Source organism: Leucoraja erinacea, chromosome 14 (assembly GCF_028641065.1).
Source record: "Leucoraja erinacea ecotype New England chromosome 14, Leri_hhj_1, whole genome shotgun sequence".
NCBI lineage: Eukaryota > Metazoa > Chordata > Chondrichthyes > Rajiformes > Rajidae > Leucoraja > Leucoraja erinaceus.
In genome coordinates this window covers 32,107,042-32,122,101 of record NC_073390.1, presented here as the reverse complement: position 1 = coordinate 32,122,101, position 15,060 = coordinate 32,107,042, and the positions used below count along the sequence as shown (strand labels likewise).

At 43.7% G+C, this 15,060-nt stretch overlaps 1 protein-coding gene across 13 annotated transcripts in view; it reads right to left on the bottom strand.

The window, feature by feature from the left end:
- Positions 1 to 15,060, bottom strand: part of kif1aa (kinesin family member 1Aa) — a 207,320-nt gene that overhangs the window by 75,143 nt on the left and 117,117 nt on the right. For all 13 annotated transcript variants that reach the window (XM_055646070.1, XM_055646078.1, XM_055646083.1 and 10 more), the window contains 6 exons: positions 13,420 to 13,600; positions 12,306 to 12,378; positions 11,642 to 11,735; positions 6,910 to 7,058; positions 6,252 to 6,430; positions 4,150 to 4,287 (listed from right to left, as the gene is read on the bottom strand). In XM_055646070.1, the coding sequence (XP_055502045.1) occupies positions 4,150 to 4,287; positions 6,252 to 6,430; positions 6,910 to 7,058; positions 11,642 to 11,735; positions 12,306 to 12,378; positions 13,420 to 13,600 (814 nt within the window). The remainder of the gene's footprint in view (positions 1 to 4,149; positions 4,288 to 6,251; positions 6,431 to 6,909; positions 7,059 to 11,641; positions 11,736 to 12,305; positions 12,379 to 13,419; positions 13,601 to 15,060) is intronic.

The following is a 15,060-nucleotide window of genomic DNA, read 5'->3' as shown; positions in this document are numbered from 1 at the left end:
TGTCAGTGTTTGTACCGATAGTTTCATTGTTAGCACTGACTGATTCAACAGTATCAGTGTTTACACTGACTGGTGCCCCATGCCAGTGTTTACACTAGCCAGTGTCACAGCGTCAGAGTTTGGACTGAGTGATTTCATAGTGAATGCACTGACTTATGTCAGACTGACTTGCGGTTAGTATCACACTCACCTTTTCAAAGGATTGACTCAAAATTTGTTGAGTGGTGACACAAAGACTCGGTAATTTTGTTGCACATTATTTTGTTGGTACGTTCCATAAACCGAATTACTAAAATCTTAAATATTTTATGTAAGGATTTAAAATTCATCAAAACAGTAAGATTGCTCTGCAACAAACTGCAGACAAATGACAGTTTGAAACAACGGAATAAAACATTCCTTACAGTGTGATATAGGGACATCCTTCAGAATGACGGATTCTCTCCTACAGTCCAGCATGTCTGCCATGGTCAGTCTGTCGAACAATCATTATAGCTCTGGGCCTGACCCCTTCCATCCTGATATCTTCCATTTCCTGAATATCCATATGCCTATCCCAAAGCCTCTTACATGCCACTATCATATCTGCTTCCACCACCAACTCTGGCAGCACATTACAAGCACCCATCACTCACTGCGTAAAAAAACATAACCCGCACATCTCTTTTAAATGTTGCCTTCCCTCCTTAAAGCTATGCTCTCTAGTCTTTAATATTTCCATTCTGGGAGAAAGGTTCCGTTCGTCTTCCCTATCTACTGTATGTCTCTCATAATTTAAATGTTTTTAATCAATTCTCCCTTCAGTTTTTGACACTCCACAGAGAAAACAATCAGTTTGTCCAACCTCTCCTTATCCCTTTAGTTTAGGCAATATTCTGGTAAACTTCTGGTATACATTCTCCAAAGTCTTCATATCCTTTCTGTAATGGGGCGAAGAGAACTGAACGCAATACTCCAAATGTGGCCTAACCAAAGTTCAAAGGCTGTAAATGGGCTTCCTGGCTCCTATACTCAATACCCTTCTGATGAAGACAAACACACCGCCTTCTTTATCATTCCATCTGCTTGTGTATCACCTCTAGGAAGCTATGGGTTGTGTCCCCAAGGTCTTTCTGTGCATTAGTGCTGTTAATGAGCTAGATGAGCACTTGAATTGCCAAGGCATAGAAAGCGGGAGATGTAATGCTAGGAGATGGGATTATTGCAGCTATTTATTTGAGAGTAGGTGTAACATGGCAGGCCTAAGGACCTTTCATGGTATTGTAGGACTCTATGATATTAGTTATCCAGTTAGGTTTATATGACAATCTGACTTGCATCCTCTTGAATTTACAGCCCATGCTGCTGTGATATGATGCAAATAAACTTTCCATGTTCACTAACTTAGCTACCGGGCTCCTCCATATCCAGTATGCTAAATCACACCTCCTAAAGGTTAAGTGGCTGGTTGTATTCAGCTCTGAAACTATAGGCTCTGCAGAAACCAAATAAATCAAGCAAGAGGAAGCTCAACAGGAAAGGGCTGGGATCAACCACCATAGTTTTCCTGAATGGTGCAGCAGATTCCAAAGGACCAAATGGACAATATTAACAGCAATGTAAAAAAAGTATTTTATTGAGTACATTAATAAGTACGAATGCTGCATATTTAAATCTGCTTCATTTTTCCTGCTCAGATACACAGAAGGTTGTGATCCTTCAGGATGATATGCTTTCTTCTCACAATCTGGGGAATAAACCGGATTGATAAACAGGAAAATGTCCACAGGACTTACACTGTAATTGGAGGCCGGACATGGTTCTGTGGTTGGTTATTCTGCCATTAGTGGTTGATCTTGGGGAACCAATGCCACAGCAGTTTGGGAAAACGACTGTCTCCAACAAATCCACATTGCCAGTAATCTCTGAAAGTAAAGCCTCCTGACTAAGCCTGTTACCCTTCCCCTTCGACCTTCTCTGCAAATTGTTGGCAATCCTTTTCTCCACCTCCTCCTCTGCCTGGCCAAGCCCCTTGATAAAGACATCAATATTGCATCTCAGATGTCTTTATCAAAAAGTGTCACATTAAACAGATCTAACAAATATCTTCACCTGCTGCCCATCAACAACATACTGTGGAAGAATTGAAACAGTTGAGAATCCTCTTCCTCGAATTGTGCATGTGACTAGTGGTGGGGGAAGAACTGTTTGTGAAGGTAAGAGGGGTCTTCATGCTGCTAAAATCACGTTCATGCTATGTGCTAAATAATCACAGATCAATATGGAAAGGTGGGTATAAATTCAGAATTGCACAATGGTTGTCTGCGCCGAGACATCCAGTATGTCAGCGACTTTGGTGGAGAGGGGGAGGAGGCGAATGCGGCAGGAGTGGAGGGAGGGGGAGACGGGGGCGTGGGGGGGGTCAGGGGTGAGGCCAAGTGGACAGAACAACAAGAGGATGAGGAGGAGGCGACAGTGGAACGGGAAGCGGACAAAGGGATGGGCCGACAGGAGCTGGTGAGAGGGGAGGGAGCCCTACGGTGACCGAGCGCTTCCTGGTGGTGGCAGCGGCCCGAGGAAATGCAGTCCCCAGGGGCTACAATGCAAGGCGCAACAACTGTCAACCGGACAGTGCAGTGGGTGAAGAGGGCCTCACTGGTGCATGTGGCGAATCGGGGGTGGTGTCGGAAGCCAGGGCTAGGGAGGTGGTGTGAGCCCTGGGAAGGTCCGCAGGTCTGTCCGCTACATCCGAAATCCGTTATAAAGGAGTCCATTAACGTGAGTGTTTACTGTATTTGATATGTAGAATAAAACCCAAGTGACCCAATTTCCTGGCCTCTCCCTTGTTGTACTTGATCCCTTGACAATTTGATTGCATGTCATTTTCCTGGAGAGAGACAATCCTGCTGCCTCAAGAGGTGAGCTAGCAATCTTCCTGAAGAAGAGGCTTAGGTATGTGGGCCAAGATACTGGTGTGATAAAATAATGTAGAAAGGCAGAAATGTAAACATTGAATGAAAGATAATGGGGTATACAAAGGATTCAGAGGGGATAATGGAGGATATGAAGGAGCCACGTACCATCTCCCTGCAAACATTGACTAAACTAAAAATCTATTAAGCATACCATCATTTTGTTTTCTCTGGAACAATATCCTGAATTTCACTTTCTAACATTCCTACAGCTTCTCAAGGAGTGCAACATTTCAAAGATAAACTTGCTATCAACATCTCAGGTAAATTATGGAAATAAATGCAATTTTCCTATCTTCTCCCAAACCCAGAGAATGCATAATAATAAAATACACAGAAAGATATATGTATGGGTCATGCTCCCATCAGAACCACTCCCACCCTAAGGATTGTATGGTAAACCATTTATCTCCTCCAATTCCCAACCTGGAGCTGACATCAAGACGTTGAAAGGAACACAGTGCTGGATTGACTCAGCAGGTCAGGGGTCAGGCAGCATCTCTGGAGGACATGGATAGGCAACATTTTGGATTGGGACTCTTCTTCAGACTAACCACATCCTCCAGACATTCTGCCTGACCAGATGGGTTACTCCAGCACTGTGTGTTCTACACAAAATTCCAGTACCTGCAGTTCCTTGTGCCAACATCAAAATTTGAGATTAGTGGTGGCACACCCTACTGAAGAGGCATTTGATGCCATTCTGATGGCTGGGAAGACAACACGTGGATAGTGTATCTGTCCTAAGGAATGGACACATACTACAGGCTGGACTGTAAAGAAAGTTTCACCATCATTCAGATGAAACCCTTGAGACTCCATAAAGAATTAGCACAGAGAGATTCTAGAGAGGGTAATACTTCTCTCTCAACCTTCTGTTGCTACTTCCATGGAGACAATGCTAGGGATGAGCAGTATCCACATGCATCTGGACACTTGAACCTTGGAAAAATTGCATTCAAACAAGAAAAGAACTACACTGCAGTGTAATTCATTCAACATGGATACGTTGCTTCTGGGCTCTCTCATGTCATCCAGATGAAATGGGTAAAGCTAATTCATTCCAAATCAATTGAAACCAGAAGTAGAAATTTAAATGTACCTGTGTTTCACTGGTTTCACTGCTCATCTCTAAACATGACTACAACTATTAGTTATCATGGTAAAGAACACTATAAAAAGTTTATCACAATCTTACCTTCCGACCAACCGAAACCATGGGAAACGATCGTAAAATGGATCTCCACCCGTCATAACATTGTCACAGTCATCGACCACACTGGAAGGCACTTCAGCGGCACGGTCATACATCTCACGCATCAGGTCTAGTCTCTGTCTGCAAGAGATATGAGTCCAACACACTAATCTCAGCCACATCCTTACAGGCACGGGCACAAACAGAGGTCACGCTGATTGCAGAAATGCCGCTGACTGCAGAAGCCCCACAGTGGAGAGACTGTGCTCAGCCGTGTGAGTAGATTCAAGAAAGTTTACTGTCATATATATGGTGTGAGTCAGTGTGTGTGAGTGTGAGTGTGTATGTATGTATGTATGTGCGTGTGTGTGTGTGTGTATGTGTGTGTGTGTGTGTGTGTGTGTATGTGTGAGTGTATGTGTGTGTGTGTGAGTGTTTGTGTGTGTGTGTGTGTGTGTGTGTGTGTGTATGTGTGTGTGAGTATATGTGTGTGAGTGTATGTGTGTATATGTGAGTGAGTGTATGTGTGTGTGTATGTGTAAGTGTATGTGTGTGTGAGTGTATGTGTGTGTGTGTGTATGCACGTGTGTGAGTGTATGTTTGTGTGTGAGTGTATGTATGAATGTATGTGTGTGTGTGAGTGAGTGTGTGTATGTGAGTGTGTGTGAGTGTATGTGTGTGTGTGTGTGTGTGTGTGTGTGTGTGTGTGTGTGTGTGTGTGTGTGAGTGTGTGTGTGTTGAGTGTATGTGTGTGTGTGAGTGTATGTGTGTGTGAGTGTATGTGTGTGTGAGTGTGTGTGTGAGTGTGTGTGTGTGTGTGTGTGTATGTGTGTGTGTGAGTGAGTATGTGTGTGTGAGTGTATGTATGTGTGTGGAGTTTGTTTGTGTGTGTATGTGTATGTGAGTCTGTGAGAGTGTGTGTGTGTGTATGTGTGTGCCTATGTGCATGTGTGAGTGAGTATGTGTGAGTGAGTGTATGTGTGTGAGTGTGTATGTGAGTCTGTGAGAGTGTGTGTGTGTGTGTGTGTGTGTGTGTGTGTGTGTGTGTGTGTGTGTGTGTGTGTGTGTGTGTGTATGTGTATTGGAATCGGTTGAGGTGGAATATTGCATTGGGGGACCAGCTCTCCCGTGTGCAGCTGGGACCCAACGGGTCCCACTTAGTCTAGTTTCCTCTAGAATTTTGGAATAAGGCAGCCTAACTCATTATCACCTAGCCCAGAGCCAACAATGGACAATTGTGGGCTCCATGTTTCCTTGCTCATCGTTATCATTCTGCATATCTTTCATTCATTCATTCTATTTCTCTCTGCTTCACCGTTTATATATCTTGTTTCCCTTGCCCGACTCTCAGTCCAAAGAAGGGTCTCGACCCGAAACGTCACCTATTCCTTTTCTCCAGAGATGCTGCCTGACCCGCTGAGTTACTCCAGGTTTTTGTGTCTATCTTCAGCCTAACCTTAACTTTGGGGCTGACAGTAGGAAATACCTTTTCACACAAGAGGTTGTGGAGATCTGATCTTTGCTCGTACCACATAACTGCAGGTGCTGGGACAATTGAAAATTCAAAGCCAAGTTTATAGGATCTTTGTTAGGTCATGGTTTATGATGGATTATGGAGCAGAGATGGGATAGTGGATCAGCCATAATCTTTTATTGAACAAAGTCTCCTAGTGGGAGATTTTAATAGGTCTGAGATAAATCATGATGATATGAAACAAGTAATGTTAACTTAGAAAATCTTAGCAGTACACATTTTCAGCTTAAGAAATATTTAGCTTTCAGATTCAAACTGGGCAAGAATATGAACAATGGAACAGATTACCCATCAGCACAATGCCAAAACTACCCCTCATTTTGAGTTCCATCTTGTACACATCTGTACTGAAAGTGCAATCTTGGTTAACATGCCCAACAATGAAACATTTTAGGAACATTTGTATGAATATACTTTTCCAGCACAGTATCAAGTGAACTCAAGCTGAGTTCTATGTTGAGACTATTCCAATAACTTTGTATTTGTTTTTAAATGAATTATATTCTTACCTAGCCCTATTGTTCTTAGAAACAGACTTTCTGGTTAACCAGCATCTCTTACTTTCCCGTACCTGAGTTTCTCCAGGGTCCAGTAGTGCGTTGCTCCATTTTTCTGGTCTTGGACTTCCACTGCCACAATGGTGCGTGGAAATGGACGCTTCTCTCTGTCCTTAACTGCATCTGGGGGCATGAGGTCAGGAGGTAGCGGGGAGTACAATGTGTCTGTGAGGAGCACAAATTGGAACTGCACCTGTTTAAAGAGAAGGCAACACTGTTAAAGCAAGTTTCTATGAGCCCTTCTCAAACATTCACACCTCTGGGGACTATGTGATTAATGGGATAATTGGGTTATTGCTTCCAGATAGCACCTCGTCATACACACGTTTCCTTCCTCTTTCATGTCCCTCAAACAATACCACCTTATAACTGGCATTCTTTCTCCAATCTTTCTTCTGGCCCATTCAGGCTAGCTTCTCTCCTGCATTGTACAGAGACCCACAGTAGGCACGGTCTTAAATTACATCCCTTGGAATTGCAGTAGGGAGATCTGTCTCTGTACCGGGTGAGCTACATACGTAGCATCTGCTGGCCGTAAATGTCTCATTGCAACGGCAAAGGAGACATTGTGACTTTTCTTTGGCCTTTGCTGGACCCATTCACAACTATAACAGGTTACATGACAACACCACTGTGGGAATCTCTCTGTCACCCTTAAACATAGCCAATTACCTTTTTCTTCAACTCGACGCTGATGGCATTGGCCTCCTTCAAAAAGATGGCATTTCCCCAAAGAAGGTCCCGCAAGGAGGTAAACTGGTAACATTTCCATTTTCGGAATGCCCACAGTGCCAGCTCAAACTCCCGCTCCGTCCATTGCACTGTGTGGAAAGATAGCGATGCAACAAATGTTAGAATAAAAAGCTTAGAGGTTTGGGCTGGTACCTCATACCACAAGCCTTTCAAGCCCAATAATGTTGCTCTGATCCAGACTTTCACCAACTAACATTATGCAGGTAGGGGGGTGTAAAATGAGGGTAGAAGCAATAGGTAGCAAGGTGAAAAGTAAAAGTGGCAGGCAGACAAAACCAGGGCAAAAATCAAAAAGGGCCACTTTTCAACATAATTGTATAAGGGGTAAGAGAGTTGTAAAAACAAGCCTGAAGGCTTTGTGTCTCAATGCAAGGAGTATTCGTAATAAGGTGGATGAGTTGAACGTGCAGATAGCCATTAATGATTATGATATAGTCGGGATCACGGAGACATGGCTCCAGGGTGACCAAGGCTGGGAGCTGAACATCCAGGGATATTCAATATTCAGGAGGGATAGAGAGAAAGGAAAAGGAGGTGGGGTAGCGTTGCTGATTAGAGAGGAGATTAACGCAATGGAAAGGAAGGACATTAGTTTGGAGGATGTGGAATCTGTATGGGTAGAGCTGCGAAACACTAAGGGGCAGAAAACGCTGGTGGGTGTTGTGTACAGGCCACCTAACAGTAGTAGTAAAGTTGGAGATGGTATCAAACAGGAAATTAGAAATGTGTGCGACAAAGGCAAAGCAGTTATAATGGGTGACTTCAATCTACATATAGATTGGGTGAATCAAATTGGCAGGGGTGCTGAGGAAGAGGATTTCTTGGAATGTAGGCGGGATAGTTATCTAAATTAACATGTAGAGGAACCAACGAGAGAGCAGGCTATTTTAGACTGGGTATTGAGAAATGAGGAAGGGTTAGTTAGCAATCTTGTTGTACGTGCCCCCTTGGGCAAGAGTGACCATAATATGGTTGAGTTCATTAGGATGGAGAGTGACATTGTTAATTCAGAAACAATGGTTCTGAACTTAAAGAAAGGTAACTTTGAGGGTATGAGACCTGAATTGGCCAAGATTGACTGGCAATTAATTCTAAAATGGTTGACGGTGGATAGGCAATGGAAGACATTTAACAGACTGCATGGATTAACGACAAAAATTGTTCATCCCAGTTTGGCAAAAGAATAAATCAGGGAAGGTAGTGCATCCGTGGATAACAAGGAAAATCAGGGATAGTATCAAAGCGAAGGATGATGCGTACAAATTAGCCAGAAAAAGCAGCATACCGGAGGACTGGGAGAAATTCAGAGAATAGCAGAGGAGGACAAATGGCTTAATTAGGAAAGGAAAAATGGATTATGAAAGAAAACTGGCAGGGAACATACAAAATGACTGCAAAAGTTTTTATAGATATGTGAAAAGAAAGAGATTAGTTAAAACAAATGTAGGTCCCTTGCAGTCAGAAACAGGTGAGTTGATCAAGGGGAACAAGGATGTGGCAGACCAATTGAATAACTACTTTGGTTCCGTCTTAACAAAGGAAGACATAAATAATCTGCCAGAAATAGCAGGGGACCGCGGGTCAAAGGAGTTGGAGGAATTGAGTGAAATCCAGGTTAGTCGGGAAGTGGTGTTGGGTAAATTGAATGGATTAAAGGCCGATAAATCCCCAGGGCCAGATAGGCTGCATCCCAGAGTACTTAAGGAAATAGCTCCAGAAATAGTGGATGCATTAGTAATAATCTTTCAAAACTCTTTAGATTCTGGAGTAGTTCCTGAGGATTGGCAGGTAGCAAACGTAACCCCACTTTTTAAGAAGGGAGGGAGAGAGAAAACGGGGAATTACAGACCAGTTAGTCTAACATCGGTAGTATGGAAACTGCTAGAGTCAGTTATTAAAGATGGGATAGCAGGACATTTGGAAAGTGGTGAAATCATTGGACAAAGTCAGCATGGATTTACGAAAGGTAAATCATGTCTGACGAATCTTATAGAATTTTTCGAGGATGTAACTAGTAGCGTGGATAGGGGAGAACCAGTGGATGTGGTGTATCTGGACGTCCAGAAGGCTTTCGACAAGGTCCCACATAAGAGATTAGTATGCAAACTTAAAGCACATGGCATTGGGGGTTCAGTATTAATGTGGATAGAGGACTGGCTGGCAAACAGGAAGCAAAGAGTAGGAGTAAACGGGTCCTTTTCACAATGGCAGGCAGTGACTAGTGGGGTACCGCAAGGCTCAGTACTGGGACCCCAGCTATTTACAATATATATTAATGATCTGGATGAGGGAATTGAAGGCAATATCTCCAAGTTTGCGGATGACACTAAGCTGGGGGGCAGTGTTAGCTGTGAGGAGGATACTAGGAGACTGCAAGGTGACTTGGATAGGCTGGGTGAGTGGGCAAATGTTTGGCAGATGCAGTATAATGTGGATAAATGTGAGGTTATCCATTTTGGTGGCAAAAACAGGAAAACAGACTATTATCTAAATGGTGGCCGATTAGGAAAAGGGGAGATGCAGCGAGACCTGGGTGTCATGGTACACCAATCATTGAAAGTAGGCATGCAGGTGCAGCAGGCAGTGAAGAAAGCGAATGGTATGTTAGCTTTCATAGCAAAAGGATTTGAGTATAGGAGCAGGGAGGTTCTACTGCAGTTGTACAGGGTCTTGGTGAGACCACACCTGGAATATTGCGTACAGTTTTGGTCTCCAAATCTGAGGAAGGACATTATTACCATAGAGGGAGTGCAGAGAAGGTTCACCAGACTGATTCCTGGGATGTCAGGACTGTCTTATGAAGAAAGACTGGATAGACTTGGTTTATACTCTCTAGAATTTAGGAGATTGAGAGGGGATCTTATAGAAACTTACAAAATTCTTAAGGGGTTGGACAGGCTAGATGCAGGAAGACTGTTCCCGATGTTGGGGAAGTCCAGGACAAGGGGTCACAGCTTAAGGATAAGGGGGAAATCCTTTAAAACTGAGATGAGAAGAACTTTTTTTCACACAGAGAGTGGCGAATCTCTGGAACTCTCTGCCACAGAGGGTAGTTGAGGCCAGTTCATTGGCTATATTTAAGAGGGAGTTAGATGTGGCCCTTGTGGCTAAGGGGATCAGGGGGTATGGAGAGAAGGCAGGTACGGGGTACTGAGTTGGATGATCAGCCATGATGATATTGAATGGCGATGCAGGCTCGAAGGGCCAAATGGCCAGCTCCTGCACCTAATTTCTATGTTTCTATGTTTTAACTGTAGTCATCAATAGACAATAGACAATAGGTGCAGGAGCAGGCCATTTGGCCCTTCGAGCCAGCACCGCCATTCAACGTGATCATGGCTTACCATCCACAATCAGTACCCTGTTCCTGCCTTCTCCTCATATCCCCTGACTCCGCTCTCTTTAAGAGCCCTATCAAGCTCTCTCTTGAAAGTATCCAGAGAACCGGCCGCCACCTCCCTCTGAGGCAGAGAATTCCATACTCACAACTCTTTGTGTGAAAAAGTGTTTCCTCATCTCTGTTCTAAATGCCTTACCCCTTATTCTTAAACTGTGGCCCCTGGTTCTGGTCTCTCCCAACATCTGGAACATGTTTCTTGCCTCAAGCATGTCCAAATTCTTAATAATCTAATATGTTTCAATACGATAACCTCTCATCCTTCTAAATTCCAGAGTATACAAGCCCAGCTGCTCTATTTTCTCAGCATTTGACAGCCCCGCCATCCCGGAAATTAACCTTGTGAACCTACGCTGCACTCCCTCAATAGCAATAATGTCCTTCCTCAAATTAGGGGACCAAAACTGCACACAATACTCCAGGTGTGGTCTCACTAGGGCCCTGTACAACTGCAGAAGGACCTCTTTGCTCCTATACTCAACTCCTCTTGTTGTGAAGGCCAACATGCCATTCGTTTTCTTCACTGCCTGCTGTACCTGCATGCTAACTTTCATTGACTGATGTACAAGGACCCCCAGATCTCTTTGTACTTCCCCGTTTCCCAACTTGACACCATTTAGATAATAATCTGCCTTCCTGTTTTCGCTACCAAAGTGCATAACCTCACAATTCTCCACATTAAACTGCATCTGCCATGCATCTGCCCACTAACCCAACCTGTCCAAGTCACCCTGCATTCTCATAACATCCTCCTCACAGTTCACACTGCCACCCAGCTTTGTGTCATCTGCAAATTTGCTAATGTTACTTTGAATCTCTTCATCTAAATCATTGAGGTATATAGTAAATAGCTGCGGTCCCAGCATCGAGCCTTGCGGTACGCCACTAGTCACTGCCGTCCATTCTGAAAGGGACCCGTTAATCCTTACTCTTTGTTTCCTATCTGCCAACCAATTTTCTATCCATGTCAGCACTCTACCCCCAATATCATGTGCTCTAATTTTGTCCACTAGTCTCTTATGTGGAACCTTATCAAATACTTTCTGAAAGTCCAGGTACACTACATCCACTGGCTCTCCCTTGTCAATTTTCCTAGTTACACCATCACAAGAGCAGTACTTGCTGTGAGAGCTAGTTGACTCTTCAAATGTTGCCACAGCTTCCTGATCTATTTCGCTAGCTTCCTTGCTAATACCATGGGGAAATGAGACAATAGTAAAACATGACAAAAAATGAAGAGGGATGTTCTCTCACCTTCCTCCTCTGGTTCTTCATCTTCCTGTACATTTTCTGGGTAAAAGCAGGAATCCATCTGCCTTTGTAAAGCTTCCAGTCTGCTTTCGTAGTCCTAGAATGGTAGACAAAAACAGGGGTGAGAAATGTTACGGCTCTTTACTTTTGGAGCCGTTAATAATGCTGGACGACAGGCGCTTGGATTGGGATGTCCAATTAATCGAAACATTATGTACATCAATTTCCTCCTTCAAATGTGTTACAGGATGCCAGTTTATTGGGAACTTTAGTAACCTTTATCCATGAAAGCATTAATTGGATGCTCCCGCTGGAGCCAAAGTAGTGTTTCGATAGTTCTTCAATCTGAATGATTTTTTTTTTTTTTCCCCTCAAATGTTTCCTGATCTTCTGAGTATGTCTAGCACTGTCTATTTTCATATCTGTCTTCACCATATTTGCCAATTCCATCACCTAGGAAGCTCTGGTGGTTCTCCTCTCCACCCACCCTCTCCTCTTGTGGGAATGTGCATGGACAGACTCCAAGCTGTCTTGTCTTTAAAAGGCTGTCAATTACATTATTGTTTCCTGGTCCTTGACTCGACTTTACCTCAGTGAGATTCAGTCTTAATTCACCAAAATTATGTTGTTGGCTCAGAAAGTCTCAGTAAAGTTTAATGTTACATACCAGTCGCTGCTGTTCTAACAGTAAATCAGCTTCCTCCTTTTCTCTCCGGTACTGAGTTTCTAGTTCTTGCAACCTAAGAAATAATTCAATTAAGTAAAATCCATACAAAGTATCATAGTTTACTGCAAGTCTCTTCAATGTAGAATAAAATTAAATGAAAGTTGATATAAACCTGGGAGAAAAAGTTTGTGTTTATTATTGTAAATATCCCTCAACACTGTGCCATAAGAAATTATGCGTATAGTATAGAGAACACCGTGTATAGAATACTAATTCCATTCGCGCTATCCTATTAAACACTGCCACAAAACACAATTGTCATGTAAGTATCTAGATGAGCACTGGAATCATTGAGGAATAGAAGGTTATGAGTCATGCTGGAAAATTAGTGTAGACAGGTGCGTGATAATTGGCATGGTGGGTTGAAGGACATGTTTCTGTGTCATGATTCTATTCTCTGTGAGAATAAACCTCTTCCATCTATTACCCTGAGTGTGTCATGTTGTTGCTTTTAATGATTTGTCTGCAGTTCCTGCAAGTAACCTTGTTCTCCCGGTGAAAATTCACCCGTAAAGAAATGAAAGGCTTGGACATACCTCACTTCTATTTCACTGTGAAATGATGACTACAATAGAACAAAGGCGTAAAGGGTTTTTAACGTTACCTTCTACCTACAGTAGAAGGAAACGGTGTTCTATACATCATCCCAATCAAAAATAATAAGATAGTAAAGTGGTGAACATGCGCAATCAGGATATTCCTGGGGTTTGTTGTCACTAAATGGAAAACCAAACCATGTAAAATTGAGTACAAAATCTAAAGCTGTCTTTGGAAGCGAATATGATTGTTTTATGGGTACCAACCCAATCCATGGCTTTAACTAATTCATAACCAAAGAATATTTTCACTGAATAAAGCCATGTTATCGTCAACTAACAGAACTCATAAATTCAACCATTACCATTTTAAAAAGGTATGCAATGGAACCTTGAATGCAGGTCGATGGACAAAATGCAGTGTTTGTCATTCAATAGGCTGTTCAACTTCACGTCACTAAATTTTACAGGGAATGCTTTGTTTGATTCTCTTTGGACACCATTATTCCTCATTTTACCTTTGTTCCATCTCCTGCTTCATGTCAATGCCCTGCTTCTCCAGTAATTCCCGCTGGGCAAAAGCCCAGTCCACAGGCTCAACGGGAGTCTCTGCACAGGGTGTCTTGTCGCGTTCTTGACGGGCCTGTTCGGGGTGAGTGAAACGGAAAACATGGCTTTTCCCCATGATGATGCGGTTCCCTTTGAAGGTAAAAATGGAAAAATAATGATCACAATTATAAGAAAGTTACAATCATCACCAAAGTTACTGGTCTGCTGTGCTTTATGAAAGAACAATATTCAGAAGCCATTACTCATTACATCCCAGAGCACTCAAGGAGGTGGCCCTAGAAATTGTGAACACATTGGTGATAATTTTCAATAGACTCTGGATCAGTTCAATGTGGACTGGATGGTAGCTAATATAACCCTACTATTAAAGAAAGGAGGGAGAGAGAAAACAGGGGATTATAGACCAGTTAGCCTGACATTGGTTGTGGGAAGATTCTTGTTGATTATTAAAGAAGTAAAAGCAGAGCATTTGGAAAGCAGTGACAGGATCAGTTAAAGTCAGCATGGATTTATGAAGGGGAAATCATGCTTGACTGATCTTTTGGAATTTGTTGAGGAGGTAACAAGTAGAATGGATAAGGGAGAGCCAGTGGATGTGGTGAATGTCAACTTTCTAAAAGCCTTTGACAATGTCCCACACAAGAGATATGTATGCAAAATTAGAGCACATGGTATTGGGGATAGGGGATTCGGTGGGGGCGCTGCAAGCCGGCAGTCCTGCCAGCCGCGTGTGAGATTTTTCTACTTTTTTTTAGTGTGTTTAAATGTATGTATTTAATGTTTCTCTGTTTTTTGTGTGGGGGGGTGATGTGGGGGGGTAAGGGGGAAACCGCTTCGGCCGCCTCCTCCACAGAGAGGCAACTTTTTCCATGTCGCCTCCCCCGTGGCCTAACATCGAGGATCGGTGTGGCCTTTCCCAGAGACGCGCCCGTGGACTCTCGGCGTGGAGCGGGCGAGCCCTTGCTGGGGGCTCACCGGAGAGGAGCGCTCCGTTTCGCCGGCCCGCGGCAGCCTGAAGTCCGCGGTCTGCAGAGCTCCAGCTGGCGCGGTGTCCGCAGCGTGGGACCCCTCGCTGGGGACCCGGGAGAAGAAGAAGCTCCCACCGCAGGCCTGCGGCCAACTTCTACCGCAGGCGTGGCAGGGACTTACCATCAGGAGCGGGGACACTCGCTGGGGACCCCTAGAGGGAAGCTTCGACCGCCGGCCCTGCGGTCTGCGTTGCTTCTGGCTGCGGTGCAGAGGGAACTTTAAATCTTCAACCGCCAGCCTGCGGCCTGCACCAACCTGAAGCCACAGTCTACGGTGGTGGAGGCACCGTTTCAGGACTTACCTTGACTTTCACTCATCTGGACGCCCGCAGGGGTTGAGGTCCCGACAACGGGGGAAAATGGAGGAGGACTGGCTAAATTTTGTGCCTTCCACCACAGTGATGAATGTTGTGGTGGATGTTTGTGTTAATTTTTTATTGTGTTTTTGTGTGTTCTTTTTCATTGTACCAATGCTGGCAAATTCATTTCACTTGCACTTTATGTGCAAGTGACGAATAAAACTGATTGTATTTGATTGTATTTTTGGGTATTGACATGGAT